This window comes from Bipolaris victoriae (genome assembly GCF_000527765.1).
Source record: "Bipolaris victoriae FI3 unplaced genomic scaffold scaffold_40, whole genome shotgun sequence".
In the NCBI taxonomy this organism is placed as follows: Eukaryota; Fungi; Ascomycota; class Dothideomycetes; order Pleosporales; family Pleosporaceae; genus Bipolaris; species Bipolaris victoriae.
This window is the reverse complement of record NW_014575352.1, coordinates 1-19,426: the sequence shown is the minus strand read 5'-3', so window position 1 is coordinate 19,426 and position 19,426 is coordinate 1. Positions and strand designations below refer to the sequence as shown.

Here is a 19,426-nt window from a genome sequence, read left to right as displayed (position 1 = left end):
GGTGGTAGTAGCAGTAGGAGTACCCAGGCCAGTGTCCCATGCTGCATATCATGTGCGACGCTCTTATCCGCCCTCTGCTGCTACAGCCCCGAGACAGATGTGCTCGTTCGCTCGCTCGCACTCCTCGATGTATTCTACTCGCTGGACTTCTCGCACACACAACTGCTGGTGAAGCGCCACTTCACCTCACCCACGCCTTCCAGCATGCTGCCGGTGCCCAAGGCAACAGCAGCACATCCGTAGTAATAGTATAGTACTACTAGTACCATCATCACCCTCACCACCCTCACCAATAACCCCATCAACTCCACCACAACTCCAGACCACCCCCCATCATGGGGCAGGGATTCTCCTTGTCGACGCTCTCGGCAGGCTCGGCCAACATCGATGTACCGGAGCTTGCAGACCTACAGTATGAGAAGTCGTTGGGTGCAGCCCGATTCATGAAAGCCGTCAGGGCACGCCATAAGGACGGCCTTGTCGTGGCTCGAGTAGTCCCAAAACCATACGCTCACATCGACTTTCAAGACCACGTCAAACGGCTGCTCCGTGAGTCGTCTCCGCAACTACCCGTCCATGGCCAAGCAAACTAACAAGGGTTCAGATGAGCGCAAAGTGCTTGCCGATGTGCCAAATGCACTGGCATATCACCGTGTCATCGAGACTGCATCTTGCGGCTATCTGGTTCGCCAATACATCCATAGCTCTTTGTACGATCGCCTAAGGTAACTTGTCTTCGAGCCATGACCTCCGCAGTTTGCTGACTCTTCCATGGCACACGACCTTTTTTAGAAGAAATTGAGAAGAAATGGCTCTCGTTCCAGCTTCTCTGCGCTGTAAGGGACTGTCATGCCAGAAACATCTTTCACGGCGACATCAAGACTGAAAACGTCCTGGTTACGTCTTGGAACTGGCTGTACCTCGCTGACTTTTCCTCGTCGTACAAACCAGCACATTTGCCAGAAGACAATCCAGCTGACTTCTCCTTCTACTTCGATCTCTCAGGTCGCCGGACTTGTTACCTGGCGCCCGAAAGATTCCTCGCTGCCGGACAGCAACCCGAGGGTGAAGGCGACGTCAACTGGGCCATGGATATTTTCAGCGTAGGCTGCGTCATTGCTGAACTGTTTCTTGAAGCACCCATATTCTCCCTCAGTCAGCTGTTCAAGTACCGACAAGGCGAATACAATCCTGAACACTCTCATCTCAGCAAGATCCAGGATCGGAACATACGCGAATTGACTCTGCACATGATTCAGATTGATCCTAATTCCAGGATGACTGCAGAGGATTACCTCACACACTGGAAAGGCAAGGTCTTTCCCACCTATTTCTATGGCTTCCTCCAACAATACATGTATTCCATTACCGATCCCTCTTCCGGCCGAAAACCTGTCACGACTGGCTCAGAACACCTTGGTGAGCCAGACGAACGTATAGACAGGATTTTCAGTGACTACGACAAAATCTCTCATCTGCTGTCAAGTGAGGAAGGAAAAGAGCCAGGCAGGCCCGAGTACTCACCCCCTGGGCCAAATACGAAACTTTTCCCACTCTTCGTGAATATCCCAAACTATCAACATCAGGCTTCACCAGAACGAAGCTTAGCTGTTGATGATGGCAACTTGATTTTTCTGACTATTGTCGTATCTTGCTTACGGGGTACTGCAAGAGCCTCAGCTCGTGTTCGAGGCTTGGAACTTCTCCTGGCCTTTTCAGAGCGGTTGACGGACGAAGCCAAGCTTGACCGTGTCATACCCTACGTAGCTCAACTGTTAGCCGACAAGTCTGAGCAGGTCAAAATTGCTGCGCTGCGCTCTCTGACCCAGATTCTTGCCATGGTACAGGTCGTCTCACCCATCAATGCTTACATTTTCCCCGAATATGTCCTTCCAAGGCTGGAAGCATATCTCCCAGATTCTTTTGGGAAATCCGGCTCCCTTGTGCGTATGCAGTATGCACTGTGCATCGGGACTCTGGCAACAACTGCAGCAAAGTACCTTGACATGATCCAAGCACTACGTGCCGAAGGTTCTCTAGCTACGGCTGATCCAGAAACCGAAGATGGCATGTCTTCATCTACGACTCGTAACCAGTTCGATTCAGATCGCCGAATCTTAATTGAGGCTTTTGAGAAGCACACCAAATCCCTTCTCACCGACACTAATGCTTCTGTACGTCGAGCCATGCTTCGGTCCGTCTCCGATCTCTGTGTCTTTTTCGGTAGTCCCCGAGCAAATGACGTAGTCCTCAGTCACCTGAACACCTATTTGAATGATCCGGATTGGATGCTCAAGTGCGCATTTTTCGAAAGCATCGTAGGCGTTGCTGTCTTTGTTGGAGGCGCCAGCCTAGAAGGCTATATCCTACCTCTGATGGTCCAGGCATTGACAGATCCTGAAGAGTTTGTGATAGAGAAAGTCATCAGGTCGCTGTCTTCGATGGCAGAGCTTGGTCTACTTCAGCGCTCTAAGACATGGGAGTTAGTGGATATATTGGCAAGGCTGACCATGCATCCAAACCTCTGGATTCGAGAAGCAGCAGCTGAATTCATCTCTGCTGCTTCAAGATATTTGTCGGTGGCTGATACGCATAGCATATTGGTTAATCTCATCAGGCCCTACCTCAAAGTCCTTCCTGCAGAGTTCTCAGAATTGCGCATTCTAGAATCTTTGAAGAGTCCAATGTCCCGTCTGCTACTGGAGATGGCTTCTAACTGGGCACAACAAGCTCAGAGAGGGCACTTCTGGCTGGCTGCTAGACATCAGCAAACATTTACTTTCGGGTCATCGGATGATAGTCTTCCAACCGTTTCAGGTCGGGAGCTTGACCAGAAGGTTTTACAGCGATTACCCAAAAATGAGGAGGATGAGCTGTGGTTACAAAAGCTTCGCAACGCGGGAATGAATGCTGACGAGGAGTTCAAATTGGTAGCACTTAAAGAGTTCATTTGGCGAATAAGTCATCGCCGGCGCTCTGAAAATCTTTCAACGCCTACGACAAAGTTCAACAGCATCGTGACGCTGAAAGATCTTGGCGTGAAGGCGCAGACCGTGCTGTTCGATGAGGATGTACGTCAGGTTATGGAGCACACTAAGAAGACGTATGCTCTAGAAGAGCAGCTGCCACCTCGCACAATCAAGGACGCCCTTTTGGATGCATCGACTACAGAGGCCGATGGGCTAAATGACCGGATGCCGCGTTTCGAAAGTCAAGCTGGGCGATTGGTCCGCGAAGAGAGAGGTATCACGATTCCTTCTCGGTCAAGAACACACCCAAATCTAAGCGATCAACATTCGCCATCTTCTGGATCTGAAATGCGAGCGAATTCACTAAAGGTTTCGAAAATATCCTCCTCACCCTCGGGTTCAGTCACATCTACAGATCCCTCGACCGGGCTTCGGCATCACAAAAGTGCATTAGGGCTTCTTGGAAAAGGAGAGAATAAGGCTGTAGCAGAAATTGGTACAACATCTGCGAACGTTCTCGGAAAGGTTGATGGCCTCCATGCACGCGAGTCCTCTCGATCCCGACAGCCGAAATCACCACTTGCAGTAGACAGACTTGACCGAACTCCGCTACAGATACGTTTCCGAAACGCACACAACTACACAGGGAACGATCCGGCAATATTGAAGTTGTTGGATTCAATGCTTCTTGAGCGCTTCCCAGCTGATGAGATTGAGTTTGGTCCCCGGATACAGTCTCCCACTCAGCGGCAACCTATCAAACACAAGGATGCGCAACGATTACCTATAGGTACTCCATGGCGCCCAGAAGGTACATTGGTTGCAAGTTTTGGCGAGCACACTGCCGCAGTGACCCGCATATTGGTGTCGCCTGACCAAGGCTTTTTCATCAGTGGGTCTGATGATGGAACTGTGAAGATCTGGGACACCTCACGTCTCGAGCGCAATATTACTCGTAGATCTCGACAGACATACAGATTGGGAGAAGACGTCAAAGTCACGAGTCTTGTCTTCGTTGAGCAAACATATTCCTTTGTTGCGACGGGTAATGATGGAAGTGTTCATGTGGTGCGCATAGACTATCTCCAAGACCACGATGGCAACGCTAAATTTGGCCGACCACGATTGCTTCGCGAATACCAGTTGGTCAAGGGGGATTTCGCCGTCTGGTCGGAACACTACAATGGCGACGGCAGATCTGTCCTGCTTTTGACTACCAATACGTCGAAGATTATTGCTCTCGACCTGCGGACTATGAACTTGCTCTACACTCTCCAGAATCCGCTGGACCACGGAACACCAACCTGCTTCTGCATCGACCGAAAAGCGCACTGGCTGCTGTTAGGAACATCGCACGGCGTGCTCGATCTGTGGGACCTTCGGTTCATGCTGCGTCTCAAGGCCTGGGTTTGCCGCGGTGCATCGCCTATTTACCGACTGTATCAAGTATATCTGCCAAAGACAAAAAAGACCAGACTATATATTGCTGGGGGAAGTGACCAAGCCGAAGTAACGGTTTGGGACTTTGAGAAGCATATTTGCAAAGAAGTATATCGTACTGGCTTATGCAAGGATGTCGGCAACAGGAGTATGACATTATTGGATCTTGACGAAGAGAGGTCAGGCGGAATGCTTGGACGCTTTGCTACAAGTGTTGAGCCTACCGCTAGTTCCACGGCAGATCGAGGCATCCGAGCGATTGCAGTACATACACAGACGACGGATGACAAGGGCGACCTGAAACACACATTTCTACTCACAGCAGGTCCAGACTGGAAAGTTCGGTATTGGGATACTAGTCGCGCTGACTGCTCACTTATAGTCAGCGGCCTTGAAGCTGATGAAGGAAAGCCGCAGTACGTTGTCTCCCAACCAAGCCCAGACACTGTCGTAGTCTCCGAGCAATTGCAGCAGACTATGACTCAGAACAGCAATGGAAGAGATAGTAAAGGGAACGCGTCCAGTAAGAAGGGACCCGGGAAACCATTGAGATCTAGTGCAATTGCTTCGCAGCAGCAACATCTTCTGAAAAGTCATATGGACTGTATTCTTGATGTGGCATTTATCGAACAACCATGTGGGATTATCATTTCAGCCGATCGGTCTGGGGTGATTCATATGTATACATAGCAACGTATCTGAGTATCAATACGCGTACTCTTCCCACCGTGGTGTGTTCAGTAGTGTGCAAGTGAAGGGCTAGAGGAGGGTAGTTGCAAGTTGTTGTGGTATTGTCTATAAACTGAGACTTGCTATAAAAATTTACAGGTCAACTCCAGACATACATTTGTCTACCAACATCTTTCCATTTAATTGACCTTGGCCTGAGACAAGCTGGTAATCTGATTAGCACCGTCCTGGATTTTGCCATTGGCCGCCTTGAAGCGGCACAGGACACCAGATCGCTCGGGAACGTTGTTGTCGCACACCAATTGGTTGTTTGCAACGCAGTTCAGGGCGCCATTGCCTAGTAGAAAACACGTTAGTATTGTCACAATGTTTAAACGAAGAAGGGCCGGCTATGGCTTTTGGTTACTTACATGCAGCTGGACCTCCAGGCACGCACTTGCCAGCGGCACCGTTGACAGTGCAAGCGTCCTGCTTCAAAGATTTGTTGGGGAAACAGCACGTGCCGTCAGGTGCCTGGCGAGTCTCAATGACGTTGCGGGGAGTGTTGCGGACGCCCTCGACATCGGTGATAGCGGCAGAGGAGATGGCGACGAGGCCAAAGAGAACGGCGGTGATGGAGAACTGCATCTTGGCGAAATGTGGTGTTTAGGGTGTGATTAATGGATTGGTGTTTTTGGAAAGTGTTGTAGAGAGAAAGTAATCCGCACAGCGGGAGAGAATAGACAAATGTAGAACTGAAGATTGACTTGGAAGACTGGCTTGAGAATCAGAAGGAGAAAGGAGTCTCTAGCCTCTTTATACTGTTCGAGGGCGGTAGCATTGACGATACTTAGCCATGTGTTGATATGCAGCTCTCAGGGCTGCTGTTCCTGAGGCAGTGCATCACGCACATCTCAAACGTTTGGCCCTGAGGGATCCACTGAATCGCGGAGCAACTCGCTCAAAACGATGCTTGTTGCGCGCGCATTATAGTTGCCAAGGCAAGTGTCGACAACTTTTGCCGGATGAGCGGCATTTCGTGTGCGATACTGAAGGGGAACTCTCCGTCTTGTATTTTGAGATTGATATTCTAAGTTTGTAGGTACATGCTACTACAACGTACGTGATAGACGCAAAACCCTATCGCTGTCCAATCTTGCATTGACAGCACGTGGGTGCAAGGCTTATCAAATCTTAATGGGCAAGCGAACCGCTGCATTGTTGCCCTGCATTTGTAACGCTTCCTACAAGCTCAAACATGAGCATCGACAATCCCTGAGACATAGGAATACCTGAGGATGAAACCAGGCCGATTTAGCCGGTCATGGCATGTAGCGCACAAGATTAGGCGCTGCTAGGCCCATTTCGCATCGCATGTCTCTGTAGTCCTTGTCCAACTCTCTGCTTATAGTAAGTTGAGACCTTTTATGGTGAATACTAGGTTTGCGTGGATGAAGAGATAGGATCTCTAATTGGCTCGAAGAATCTCTGCGCTCATTGGCCGTGCAGCTGTGCCAAGACGATGGAGATGTTCGTATTCAGATAGCGCCTAGTCACGTGACAAACACCATAATCTCCTCTGGATCCCCGAAAGCCCAACCAGCCAACCGAGCTGAAAGATCAGCCCTCTAAAGGCTCTGTAGGGGGAAACAATACACGCTCGTATAGCGTATCACGTTATGTATCTATCATGTTAGACTAGCAAAAAGAGAAACAGTAAGCTTATCTTACTATGCTGAAATTTCATATAATTCTCTCAACGAACGGCTGTAAAGACAAACTTTCCAGAGACTTTTGAGATGGTGTCTCTTCTTGTCTATCTATACAGTTTCTCTTCACCTGTATGATGTTTATGTAACCTGAATAGTATTTTTAGAGATGTGTTTTGATAAATCGACGCAGTATACGCCACTATGTCATGCTCCCGTCGCAACGTGCTCCACTTAGACTACAGGCATCTTTCTTGTACATATGGATTGGGTGTTCGCTCCTGCAGTCGTTCAAGCCTCAAGGGTACTAGTGCATTGCGCAGTCGTATGTCTACGTGTTGATCCTGCTGTTATATTACTAGACATACATAGTGTATATATTTCGATGCTGATGTGCTTGATTCTGTGGTCAACTGTGCCTCGCAGCCGCCATTGTGGGATCGGCGAAGACTTGGGTGTGTCAAGATTGTGTAAGTTCGGCATGAGGAACTTGCCAAGAGGCTTGGTCTACTGGTGCAAGAGATGACGGACGAGGAGGAGGATGAGATTTCAAATTCTTGTCGTGAGCGGCCAATGCGAAGCCATCATGTAAATACCAGCTTTGACAGCACAATTGCCGACAGTGGTGTCGGAGAGAGAAAGAGTGTGTGTGTGTTGGGTGATGTGAGGGGTAAAAGAAGTCCCCAGTCGCATTACCTCATTGAGCAGCGCACTAAGCATGGCAATTATCTCGTACCGCCGCTGCTATAAGATTGAGTGATTTACATGCGCATTCGTGCATATCGAACTTGTAGGGAAGAATCATTCTCGAATCAAAGTTTTGCGGCGCGTTTTCGTCGTCCCGTATTGGTAGTGTGCGTTTTTTTTCTTGGCTGCATTGACTGTAGTCAGAGAAGCCCAACGACCTGGCTCGGTTGTTCTGTTTGTTTCTCAAGCTGTGGAAGGATTCGGCTCAACTGCAGCAGAGGGGTGTCATGCCAAGCATAGTACCTTGTGTTATCCTTGGTGGATGCGGCGAGGATGGTCCCGTAGGCTTCCAGAATAGGATGTAGATTCGTCTTGTCGGCCAAGCCGAAATTCCCTCCGAATGCACCGACGAAGACGTCAGGTCCCTCATCGCAGAGCCTGCAGCTAGCTAGGTAATTTTCCCCGACTCCTTGTAGTAGTTCACAGATGGAGAGTAAGCAGTAGATGGACTACTAGATAGGGGTTAGCAGGATCAAGGGACCGGCTGAAGGGGCGGACGGCGGAGAAGCGGGGGGAGGGAAGATGCAGATGGTAAGTATGTCGGGGACCCAGTGGGTATTTTTGCAGGCTAGCAACACTCGGAGCACGACATGTTACCTAACGACAACAGGTGCCCCAGATTGAGCGTCTGGGGTCATTTTTATTTTACGTAACGGCAAGTCGTGTCCCCAGACTGACAAGGGCGGCATCGTCCGACTCTTTACATAACAGCAAAGCTGCCCCAGGTCGCAACCGCAGCACCGGGTCAGCCCAGGCGTCATGCACGCCTCGGCCATGCTTCGCCATGCTTCCAGAAGGCATACTACGTACGAGTAGTTGGCTGCGTAAGTATAGTAGAAGGCTGTCCCTTGACGCATTAGGAAGGTAGTTGGGTGTGGAGAAGGCCTGTTCTCCACCTGCATTTCTCCTGAGCCCGAGTCATCCTCCCGGCGATACACCTACCCTCGCATCCAGCATACTACCTTACTACTATACACTCGGACGTTGGTCTCCATGTTTCGCAATCTTCTCCGCGTCCAAGTACACCATGTGCACTGGGCGCCCATCGTAATCAATTCCTAGATAACATGCGAGCATTCGACTCTCTTTGAATTGTTGCTGATTTCAGTCCCAGCATAGTAGCCCATGATCCTGAATTCCCCAACTACTACATCCTTCTGAAGCGGACTTGTATACGTGCCAATGCGACTTGCCGTATCAACCAAACAATACATGACTGTCATCAACACTCAATTGCACCATCTTCTCGCGACTCCAACCTCCTATATACGCACGACTTATCTTTGCTATATCTACGCATACCCACGCATACTATCAATCTTGACACAATTCATCTGAAAATACAACAAGAATGACGTATTCGCCTTAATTGGCTATCTCACAAAGCATTGTTGAACGAGTCTGAACGGACCCTCGTCCCACAACGTCAGCCCAGAAATCCACAAAAGATAAGCGTCTATTTCACTTGGTCCGCAATGCTTGGTCCCTGTTCTGGTCCTGGCTCTCGTGGTTATCGTCGTAGTCGCTGTGTCGTCGTATCCAGCTGGTGGCGGGCGGCTATGTGATGAAGCTTGTCGACGCCACTTGGACATGGCATGCGATGCGCTCCTGGGCTCCCTCCCCCCCAGAGTGCTCTCGAACGCGCTCAACATGCAATGGTCGGGCGCTTGACAGTGGCGACATTGGACGATGCGAAAAAAATGGACTTGATTTACCGCGTTAGGCCTAGTCCGGCAAAACCTCGCTCTCCTAGTACCTGCACCAAATTTTTGCGGCTCAATGCGGCTCCAGACCCACTTGTCTCGGTGTTTCGCGGCCCCCGTCTGATTCGTCAGTCGTGACCATCCATCGCCAGTGTCCACCACCCCGAGGCGACTTACGTACCTGGGGAAACAACGCGCGCAGGCGCGCCGTGGGCGACCTCCACATCGTTCCTAGGTCTGTGCCAGCCGATGTCGGTCGGCCCGACGATTTCTGCATAAAGTGCGTACCGTCGTCCTTCGAGGCAATCCTCATCCTCGCGTGCCGTCTTTACTTGATACCCCGGATCACACATCACAACACCATGGGCCTCTTCAATGACAAGAAGGTCGACGACACCGAGTACGGTAGCCAGCTCAAGGCCGAGGAAACAAACCCCCAGGGTCAGACCGATGCCGTCTTTGGCGAAATCGTCGAGGGAGGACCCAACTACCGCAGCGTATGTTTCCATCTTATTGCCCTTCTTCCTCAATCCATACTGACGCCCAGTAGGTCAGCTGGTGGGGGTCGTCCATCATCATGATGAAGACACAAATCGGTCTCGGTGTGCTGTCCATCCCCGCCGCTTTCGATGCCCTGGGCCTCATTCCGGGTGTCATCTCACTGATTGCCATTGGCTTGATCACCCTGTGGTCTGGCTACATGGTCGGCACATTCAAGATGCGTCACCCCGAGACGTACGGCATCGAGGATGTGGGGCAGAAGTTGTTTGGGCGCGCAGGCCGAGAGGTGCTCGGTCTGGCTTTCGCTTTATGTGGGTCCTTACCTTATGGAAACATGGTTCTCCAGAACCCCAGAGTTGACCATGTGGACTGACGAGAACAGTGTGGACGTGCGTTGCTGGCTCCGGTATGCTGGGCATCTCCATCGGATTGAACTCACTATCTGATCATGGCACCTGTACTGCTGTCTTCGTCGCTGTGGCTTGCTTCGTCGGCTTTGCACTTGCTTCAATCAAGACTTTGGGAAAGCTCTCTTGGATTGCGTGGGTTGGTCTTGCTGGTATCATGTCAGCTAGTGAGTATTTTTGCACTTGTGCATCAAAGAATCTGCCCTAACCACTACAGTCATCACCCTCACCGTTGCAGTCAGCCTCCAGGACCGCCCCTCTGCGGCACCTCAATTCGGCCCCTGGCAGTCTGATTTCGAGCTCTTCAAATCCCCCACCTTTGCCGAGGCTGCGGCTGCCCTATCCAGCATCGTCTTCGCCTTCTGTGGCATTCCCGCCTACTTCAACGTCGTGTCCGAGATGAAGGACCACAAGGACTACTTCAAGGCCCTGTCGCTTTGTCAGTTCGTCATGACCTCCATCTACATCGCCATCGGTGTTGTTGTGTACTACTACTGCGGATCGTACGTCGCGTCGCCTGCGCTGGGATCCGCTGGTGTCTTGATGAAGAAGGTCTGCTACGGGCTCGCGCTTCCGGGTCTGCTTGCCTCCGTTGTCCTTGTTACTCACGTAAGTTCCGTCATCTTGCTTCTCTTTGCTGTTTGCGGACCATGTACTGACCCTACATAGCTCGTCGCCAAGTACTTCTTCATCCGCACCTTGCGTGGAACAGAGCACCTCAGCCGCCCCACCGCTAAGCACTGGATCACCTGGTTCAGCTACACCGCCGCCGTCTCCCTGACTGCCTACATCATTGCATCCGCAATTCCAGTCTTTGGTGGTCTTGTCTCACTCGTCGGCGCACTCCTTGGCACCCTCATGAGCTTCCAGCCCATGGGCTGCATGTGGCTGTACGACAATTGGAATCGATCTAACCGCGACTGGAAGTGGAAGGGTATGGTCGCATGGTCCATCTTCGTCATTGTTTCTGGCACATTTCTCCTTATTGGTGGCACCTATGGTTCGCTTGTCGGCATCATCGACTCGTACAACAAGAACGGCGGTACCAAGCCTTGGTCGTGCGCGGATAACTCCAACTCGAGCGGCGGTCACTAAGAATGGCTGTTGGTGAGAGCATCATCATGTGATGGTGCTCTGATCCTATTCTTTTAGCGTTACATGTACATGATTTGAATACGATATCCTACATTAGTCAACTATGTGCCGCATCATGAATGTTGGAGTGCAGCGATGAGAGATTTATAATGGACAAGATTATGAAGAGAGAAAGATTAAATTACCGACTACTGGATGGTTCGTTTCTCAACTTGATTCTACCATTGAATGAAGGAAGCTGAGAGAGCAAGGCGCAATACCCAGGTAACGGACATGGATCAAATCCATGCTGATGAAGGTACTAAAGCCGTAGGTGCGAAGCAAGGAGAGCAAGAGGTTCGGGCTAGAAAATGATACCTCAGTCATCCCGTACGTTGCTCACGGCTTACCACTGTCCTACTTTGTTATGATATAGTAAGATGGCGTTGCAAGGGCGAGCTAACCAAAACAATTTTGCAATGAATAACTTCAAACAAGGTAGACAAAACTCATTCGCTTGTATTGATTTCCTTTGACGCTTGGAATCCATCCAACCCTATGTTACATCAACTCATCTAATACATAGTTATTTCAGTCATACCCAATGGCCAAACCAACGCGCAGCCGGCAGTCATCTAAGAACACCCCAGCAAAGAGTGATAGTTCACTGGACTTGGGGGCAACACTCCTTGCTCGCCCCATTAGAAGACCATCGTACAGCCGACATCTGTTCGAGAACACTTCGATTGGCAGTGACGCTAGCGTTATCGCCCTGGAAATCTCTACGCCTGGACAAACAAGAAAGCGTACTCGCGGCCGGCCGTCGTTGAGGAAAACACCGGTCGGCAATCTACCTTGACTCTCCCTATGCTACTAAAGCGTCTACCGGACAACTTAGAGATGCGTCGGTTTTGAAAAAAGGTCACCGTCTCCCTCGCATAATGATATTGCTGCCAGGTCGAATCTGGACTCATACCTGCTCGATAGTCACGAAACGGCATTGTCGACCGTGGATAGCATGCGCAGTTATGACATACTGGACATTGATAATATTGAGATGTCAGCACTTATCCAGGATGCCTCGCAAGACCTGCTCGAGGCGAGGATGAAGGAAATAAGCACCAAGGCCGAGGGGAAGAAGCCAGACGTGAATGCGCTTGGTACGGCCGAAGAGAGTGCTCAATTGTCGCCACCCATGTTGCCTACTATAGCAGATGCACCCTACGACTTGTGTCAGCGGACACGGGCGTTAGTACTTCGGCTGATAACCTCAGCCTTGATCACGGCCAGGCATCTCCCAGGTTTGACGAGCCACCGCTCGAATATATTTGGACCCCGGACCCTGTTTGCAACGACCCTACCGTGCCCATCCCATTTCTCACCACCTTGTAAGCTTGGAGATGCATAGTGTGCCGCCGCTCCTGCCCCCGTCCAAAGTGTACCCAGACTAGGACAAAAAGAAGGCGCAGTCAAACTGCAAATGTCCTTCCAAGTCCGAACAACGATGGACGGTTTAGCGACACGGCAGCAGAAGATATTGGGTTACGTACCACCTGGGATTGCAGCCATGCTGTAACGCAATGCAGATGACAATTGGGCCTCTACACACTGCCCATTCATCAACTCTGTCGACCTTGTCATTTCGCACATTTTGTTCATGGCAACATAACCCCAGTCCAATATGCAGAAGATGCTGCTCAACGTCCTTTTCTGCATCACATCGTATCACTACAATCCGAAAAAGTGGAATCAAGACTACCAGATCCTACTGGACATAAATGATGCAGTAGACACCTCCCTGCGCGACGGCAGAAATGCAAGGCACGGTATATTTGAGCAAGAGAAGCTTCCTCGCATGTCGAAGAAGAACTATGAGCTACTGTGAACAAGGTTCCATACACAGTATCCAGGCTTAAAAGTTACCAAAGAGAAGTTCATCGACATGATTAGGATGTCAAGAAAGCGAGAAAGGTAAGTGCTCCCCTATGTTCATCGCCTTCCTGCTTCGTGTAATCCTTCGCACTTGGCTTATGCTCGACCTGGTAGTTCCTACATTTTCATCGCACCTCGTCTCGAGCTTGGCTCCCTGCTTTACCTCCAGGCAAACCTCGCTCCTAAAGCAATGTGGTGCGCGGGAAAAGGCGGCGTTGCATCAGGAGTGTCTGATCGCGCATTGTGACACCTTGAGGACTTGGGTTTAGTAGACACCTGTCGGGCGAGTAGTGCAAATCGATGTGTTGGGGAGATCTTAAGCGAGTTGACAAAGGATTTCTAATGTCATGCGCTGGTTCTCCTAGTTCTGGTAGGCCTAGAAAATATATCCATTCAAAGATCTATGTGTTTTGTCATACGAGTTTGATGATGACAATCAAAGACATGGAGTACAACATATTTTAGCCAATGCTGTTGTAACAGAGTTAATGATGACTAGATATCAATTGATCTTCACTGCTCTTTTTGTTGCTCTGTACTTACTGCGGTATGCAGTTGGATCTTCAGATTACAGAGCGCTGTGCAGACCTAGGAAACACGAGACAATGTATTCATATCAGAACCTCCCTCTTGTTTATCTTGCTACCGTTTATCAGGTCTCTAATACCTTATAACTTCAGTCTTGTGCGTGCGGCAACTGCTGAGTAGATTTATGATGTGAAATCTAAGAATTGGCAAAGACAAGGTACTATCTAGTACTAACAAAAGAACGAGTAACTGCTAGAACGAAACTCGCAGGTAGTACCTACTAGCGATGTACCTATGCCTTTCTATATATTTCTATCATGAACATACTTACAATGATAGCTTCCAGTTCAAAGAAATAGCTTAGAACATAGCTACAGCTGCAGCCATCTCAAGCCAAGATGTCGGAACAAGACACTCAACCACACTACATGCGACCTACACTCTCCTCGACAGATAAGGCTAGGGGGGAGATATGATTCACACCATTTAAGAAACTAGGGCCTACGCACACGTTGTACAATGTGCCTACGCCTAAACAAGCCCAGAGGGCTTCATCACCTTTGCGCATTTCGAGCCCCCCTCCCCCGCTAAATGCGTCTCCGATCCTACCATCCTCGCCATCCTTTGTACGAGGCTCTAGCCATCAGCCTCAAGACAACGCGCCACTGCCATCACGACAATTATCCTCGGTGCTCCCTCGTCCGTTATCACTAACGCCACCACAACCATCAGAAATTCCACCCTCTCGCCCAAACAAGAAGTCGAAGAAGGAGAAAAAGAAGAAGAAGGAAAGAGTACGAGAGAGATATGCGGGTACTTAGGCTAATACGAAGGTCTATTGCGCGTTGTGAATGTTGTGCGTCAAACTTGGGAAAGCAGTGGTATGGTAGGGACAGAAAGGCGGAGGAGAGGGTAAAGAGGGTAACGAGGGTAGGAGAGGACTTGGAACTAGGTCGCTTTGAGCGACGTCGTCGCAATTGATCTACTCTGGTACCTCTAGTGTCTTACTTTGTGGTAACAGTATAATACTAATGATCACCTTTCACTCTTATCACACTCTCCGCTTATTAGGTGAGGATATTACTTGCAGTGCGTACTTCTTCAACCTTCACTAGGGTGACAACGTTTCCTAATACGTTTTACATACTCTGTCAGCAAACCAGGTCTAATGGCGGTTGGGACGATGCTTAAGCGAGCTGCGGCTGTTTCGTCTCCATGCCTCTAGACGTGATGAATCGAACGGTCACGTGACGGTCCATATTGAGGCTTAGCGCAGCGCCAAGCTCCCGAGGCGCCAGCGCCACCCAGCGCCAACCCCCAACCTCCTCAACTGCTCCCTTTGTCTTCGTCGCGTCTCCACCCCCATCTACGTCTCCATGACTTCGTCCTCTACCTCCATCCGCCAGATTCGATCCCCGCTGCCTTCCACGTCGCCCCAGTTCCATCTCCTACGCGATAGCAAGTTGTCTAGCGTCAGGCACTAAACCATCCTTTTCGTCTGCATGTCGTCTTGCCCCAGTACGCTATCTTCACCGCAAGACCTTATTACGCCGCGAATTAGCATCGCAATCTCTGCGTTCCTGATTCGCGCGTTTTAGGGGGCGATACTCAAGCAAGGCACAGGCTGTGCGAACAAGAAGGGCTTTAGGTGTCTGCGGTTTGGCGACTGCGAATAATACAATAGAGTCAGGGCTGCTCTTTGCTATTAATGCGAAAGCCCGGGCGGGTGGGCTTTATTTGCTGTTGCATATAATCTGCTTCGCTGCAAAAGGGCACATTTAGTTAAGTAAATTTGTTCTTTTGGGATAACTAACGCGCGATGGTGCATAGCCTCGTTCGTAAGGAAGGCGTCCCAGCCTTGGCGTATCGGGGATGCCATAAATCTATGACATGGTTTTGTTCACTGAAGATTGTGCATGTGGGCGAAGAGTTGGCTGTGTCACTCGAGCATTCAATGCCAAGTCATGGCGTTGACCACAAGCAAGTGTTTATCCTTCGCTATGAAGGTGACAATCTTGTGCCTGGGAAGAACTCGCTTGGAGCTATTGGACTGTCTGTCCCGGCTAGTTTAATGTCCACGATGCAACGGCATGGAAACCCTAATTTTCAAACGTTATCGCTGACGCTGAAAAAACCGTGTTCCATATGGTACCCTAAAGAATCTACCAGTCTTCATGATGATTTCCCAAAACTTTTAACTCTGGCACGAACGAAAGAAGTACGAATTTTTTTCGACACCAATTGGCTTGCGGATAGAAACTTTCAAACCCTACAGTGCATTGTCACAGGCTCTCGGCAGTTGGCCAAGATTTCGCGTACCGCACAGTTTAGCTCTTTGTATCAGGAACTTGACTGGTTACCCCTCAGGTTTATCCAGGATGCCAATCATGGCACTGACACTGCCACCGAAAACCCGGCGTCTGGGGTTATACCTTCCATCGAGGCTGAAGCACCTCCCTTCCAGGACGTGGTACATGACAACCCGCCTCCATACACACAGCCGTCGGGTAAACGACCAAGACACTGTAAGTGTCTTAGTCGTATACTGGAATGACATATCGCTAATGCGTATTACCTAGCTAGCACTAGCTTAACACCAGATGATTATAATCCGAAGCGCGCCCGAGAACACTCTCGCTCGTCTTTGGACATGGATGGTGCTTCTCCTACCCCTTCTCTTCGCGCCAAATCCACGGTTTCGTCCAGTGCCACTGTCTCAGTGGACCTTTTTCAAGACGCTGTCACTTCCGCTGTCCAGCAAATGCTCTCATCTACGTTGAATAAAACGCTTTCAGAGGTGCTTCAAAAAGAGCTTCCATCTGCTATTCGGCGGGAGCTCCCACACGTGTTGGAGAAGATTATTCAGAAGACGATTGCTGACTCACCGTCAAGATGTTCGTCACCAATACCACCTTGTACCCAAATTTTAAACGAGCCCACACACCACGTGTCAACACCGAACAGCCATTTCACACTTGGCAAAATGATCAAAGGAGCCGTCACTACAGCCGTGCGTGAAGCGCTTGACGAAGCCCGCGATCAATCCTCTGAACTTTACACTTCTGCAAGCATTGAGTTAGAGGAGTATAGTACTGAGCTGAAGGGTGACTTGGCAGCCACCACGGAGGATCATATGGTTAATTGTAATGAAAACCTCGATGAAATGGTGGCGAAGGCCGAACAGCGGTTATCAGACTACCTGACTGATTTCGAAGCTCATGCTGACGAGTTAGTGATTAAGACTGAGGATCGTTTGTACTCCATCAGCAAGAAATCGTATTGCAGTCCTGAAGTCCATATTGTACCTAAACCAGGCCAGAGGGCGGCATCGCTGCCAATTTTGAAAGATGCCAAGACAGTTGCAAATAGGACCTAAAACTCATCAGATACCCACTTATCCACACTATTCATCATAAACTACCCATTATACTACACACTTATTCTCTTACTCTTACTTACTAACAGGTGTCTTTAGCTATATAAAACCCTAAGTATATATATTATAGTAGTATTAAGTAAGCTTAATATAATAATAGCTAGTTATATTTACTTCTTCTATATACTTAAAATAATATAACGTACCTAATAGGTTCGCTAGCTATATAGGTTCGCTAGCTAATTTTACTAAGACTCTACTATACTATATATTACCTATAAATATTATAATAATACTAGTAGTTAGAGCTCTCTTATAAATATTAAATATAACTTACTCTTTAAGCTCTTAAATAAAATATAAAGCTCTTAAAATAATATACTTTACCTATCTTGAATATATCTTATAAAATACTAAGTAATTAATATACTAAATAGACTTTATAAGTAGATTATAAGCTTAAGATAATAAATCTAGTTAAGTATAAGAAAAAAAATATAGTTTTTTAGTATAAACTTAATCTTAATCTATATAGATTTCTCTCTAAGCTTATAAATATAGTTAATATAGCTAAGTCTTTATATACTAAGTATAATCTAGACTATTAGCTCTAGCCTTTCTAAGTGGAGTTTCTGAGAGAAAAGAATTCTAAGATTAATTACAACTAGTAAGTAGCAACTACCGCGCACCTATCCTCCGCTCTACTAATTAATACCGTCACGCCCGCAACCTATCAATACTATTACGCAGCGTCGACACGAGCGACACAGTAGTCTAATCTACCCCCTATAATATATTATACGACTTCCTCTAACTTATCCCTCCTAACTACTCTTAGATACCTCTAAATAAAGTAGAGCGTCGCCTCTATCTATACTAAGCTCTCCTTACTCTAAAACTATTTCTTAAACCTCCTCTACTCCCTTATAGAATTTAGTGTAGTAATAGCGCTTTTAATATATATTATATTAGTCTCTAGCTACTTATAAGTCTCTTTACTTAGTCTCTTAATATAATATATTAACTCTATACTTACTTTATATACCACGAGCGCGTCTATGTAGTTAATTAAAGTAGTATAACTATCTTCTAATCTACTAATACTAATATTAGAGAGGGGTCTATACTACTATTTTAGTATAGATCTATTAAACTTTAACTAGATAGATACGTGTTATTTTAGATCTCTTAGTATATACTTAGGCGGAGGAGAGTAAAAAGTAATTATTATAGTAGAAGAGAGCTCTATAGAGATAGATAGCTTTTCTAATAGGCTTAGCTTAGCATAAGATAACTACTAGAATCGCAGCTAGGAGAAGAATTGCATTTTCGAATAGATAGATTTGAGATAGTGTCGGAATTAATCCGTGGTTAGGATGAGATAAGATAGGATAAGATAGACAGACTAAAGACATGGCGAATTTATAGGCATTAGAGAGCTTCGCTACACTACATATTCTTATTATAACTATAGTTCGTTATATTATTGTCTTATCGCAACTATAGTTCGCTATTCTGCTATCTTCGTCGCAACCGTGTTATATATAGTTATTATACCTAATAGAGTTATACCTTATTATTATATACCTATTAAGAGGTTTATAATTATTACTAAACTATTCCTAAGAGTTCAAAGCAGAGTCTCGCAGACTCTTACTTAATTTTTTACTTTAACTATAGTTATTTTTTTAATACCCGATTTTAGTAGGTTAGGGTATAGCCTACTATTCTTTTCTAAGATAATTAATCTGATACGCTATGTAGCAAATAGAGAAAAAAAAAGTCAAGTTATAATCTAGACTAAGTTAGCTAAAACTAGCTAAATATATTTATAAAGTACTATTCTAAGCTTAAAGTAAAGTTTAATAATAAATATAACTATAAAAGAGCTCTTTATAAAAACTTTAAGACTATTAAAAACTAACTTAGTCAAGTAGCTAATATAAAAGCTAACTAATAAATCTAAAATAATAATATATATAAGTTTAAAAGATATACTTTATAATAAAGTAAATTATCTTTAGAGCTATTATTATAACTTTATAGAGATATAGATAGTCTAAAACTATCTAGCTAAATATTAAAGAGTATATTATAGTTATATAAAGTATTAATATAATTAGTATAAACTTTATAAAAGTTTTAATAGTTAAAATTTATATATTATCTTATTAAATAGTTACTATAGTTAGTATAGTACTATTAGATAATNTANTAAACGTTTATATAAGCTAGATTATAGCTTAATATAAATAACTTATTNGTCTTAGTAAATTCTAGCTTTATAAAGATTATAATAATAATACTTTATAATATAAATAAAGTAGTAATTATCTCTATAAACTAAGGATTATAAAATAGTTTAAACTTA

At 47.0% G+C, this 19,426-nt stretch overlaps 4 protein-coding genes across 4 annotated transcripts; 3 read left to right on the top strand and 1 right to left on the bottom strand.

Annotated features, from left to right (window-relative positions):
- Positions 1 to 335: 335 nt before the first annotated feature.
- Positions 336 to 5,099, top strand: COCVIDRAFT_98686 (hypothetical protein; the record flags this gene model as incomplete). The annotated part of the gene is made up of 3 exons (XM_014701353.1): positions 336 to 549; positions 605 to 684; positions 804 to 5,099. The coding sequence occupies 3 exons, from the start codon at positions 336 to 338 to the stop codon at positions 5,097 to 5,099; spliced, it is 4,590 nt and encodes a 1,529-aa protein (XP_014556839.1).
- A 179-nt stretch (positions 5,100 to 5,278) lies between these two features.
- On the bottom strand, positions 5,279 to 5,726 carry COCVIDRAFT_37552 (hypothetical protein; the record flags this gene model as incomplete). Its single annotated transcript, XM_014701352.1, has 2 exons — positions 5,279 to 5,436; positions 5,510 to 5,726. 2 exons carry the CDS (start codon positions 5,724 to 5,726, stop codon positions 5,279 to 5,281), a joined length of 375 nt encoding a protein of 124 aa, XP_014556838.1.
- Positions 5,727 to 9,599: 3,873 nt separating this feature from the next.
- Positions 9,600 to 11,240, top strand: COCVIDRAFT_26404 (hypothetical protein; the record flags this gene model as incomplete). The annotated part of the gene is made up of 5 exons (XM_014701331.1): positions 9,600 to 9,734; positions 9,788 to 10,049; positions 10,121 to 10,312; positions 10,363 to 10,754; positions 10,815 to 11,240. 5 exons carry the CDS (start codon positions 9,600 to 9,602, stop codon positions 11,238 to 11,240), a joined length of 1,407 nt encoding a protein of 468 aa, XP_014556817.1.
- Positions 11,241 to 15,498: 4,258 nt separating this feature from the next.
- COCVIDRAFT_37550 (hypothetical protein) lies at positions 15,499 to 17,055 on the top strand (the record flags this gene model as incomplete). The annotated part of the gene is made up of 2 exons (XM_014701351.1): positions 15,499 to 16,204; positions 16,259 to 17,055. The coding sequence occupies 2 exons, from the start codon at positions 15,499 to 15,501 to the stop codon at positions 17,053 to 17,055; spliced, it is 1,503 nt and encodes a 500-aa protein (XP_014556837.1).
- Positions 17,056 to 19,426: the final 2,371 nt, after the last annotated feature.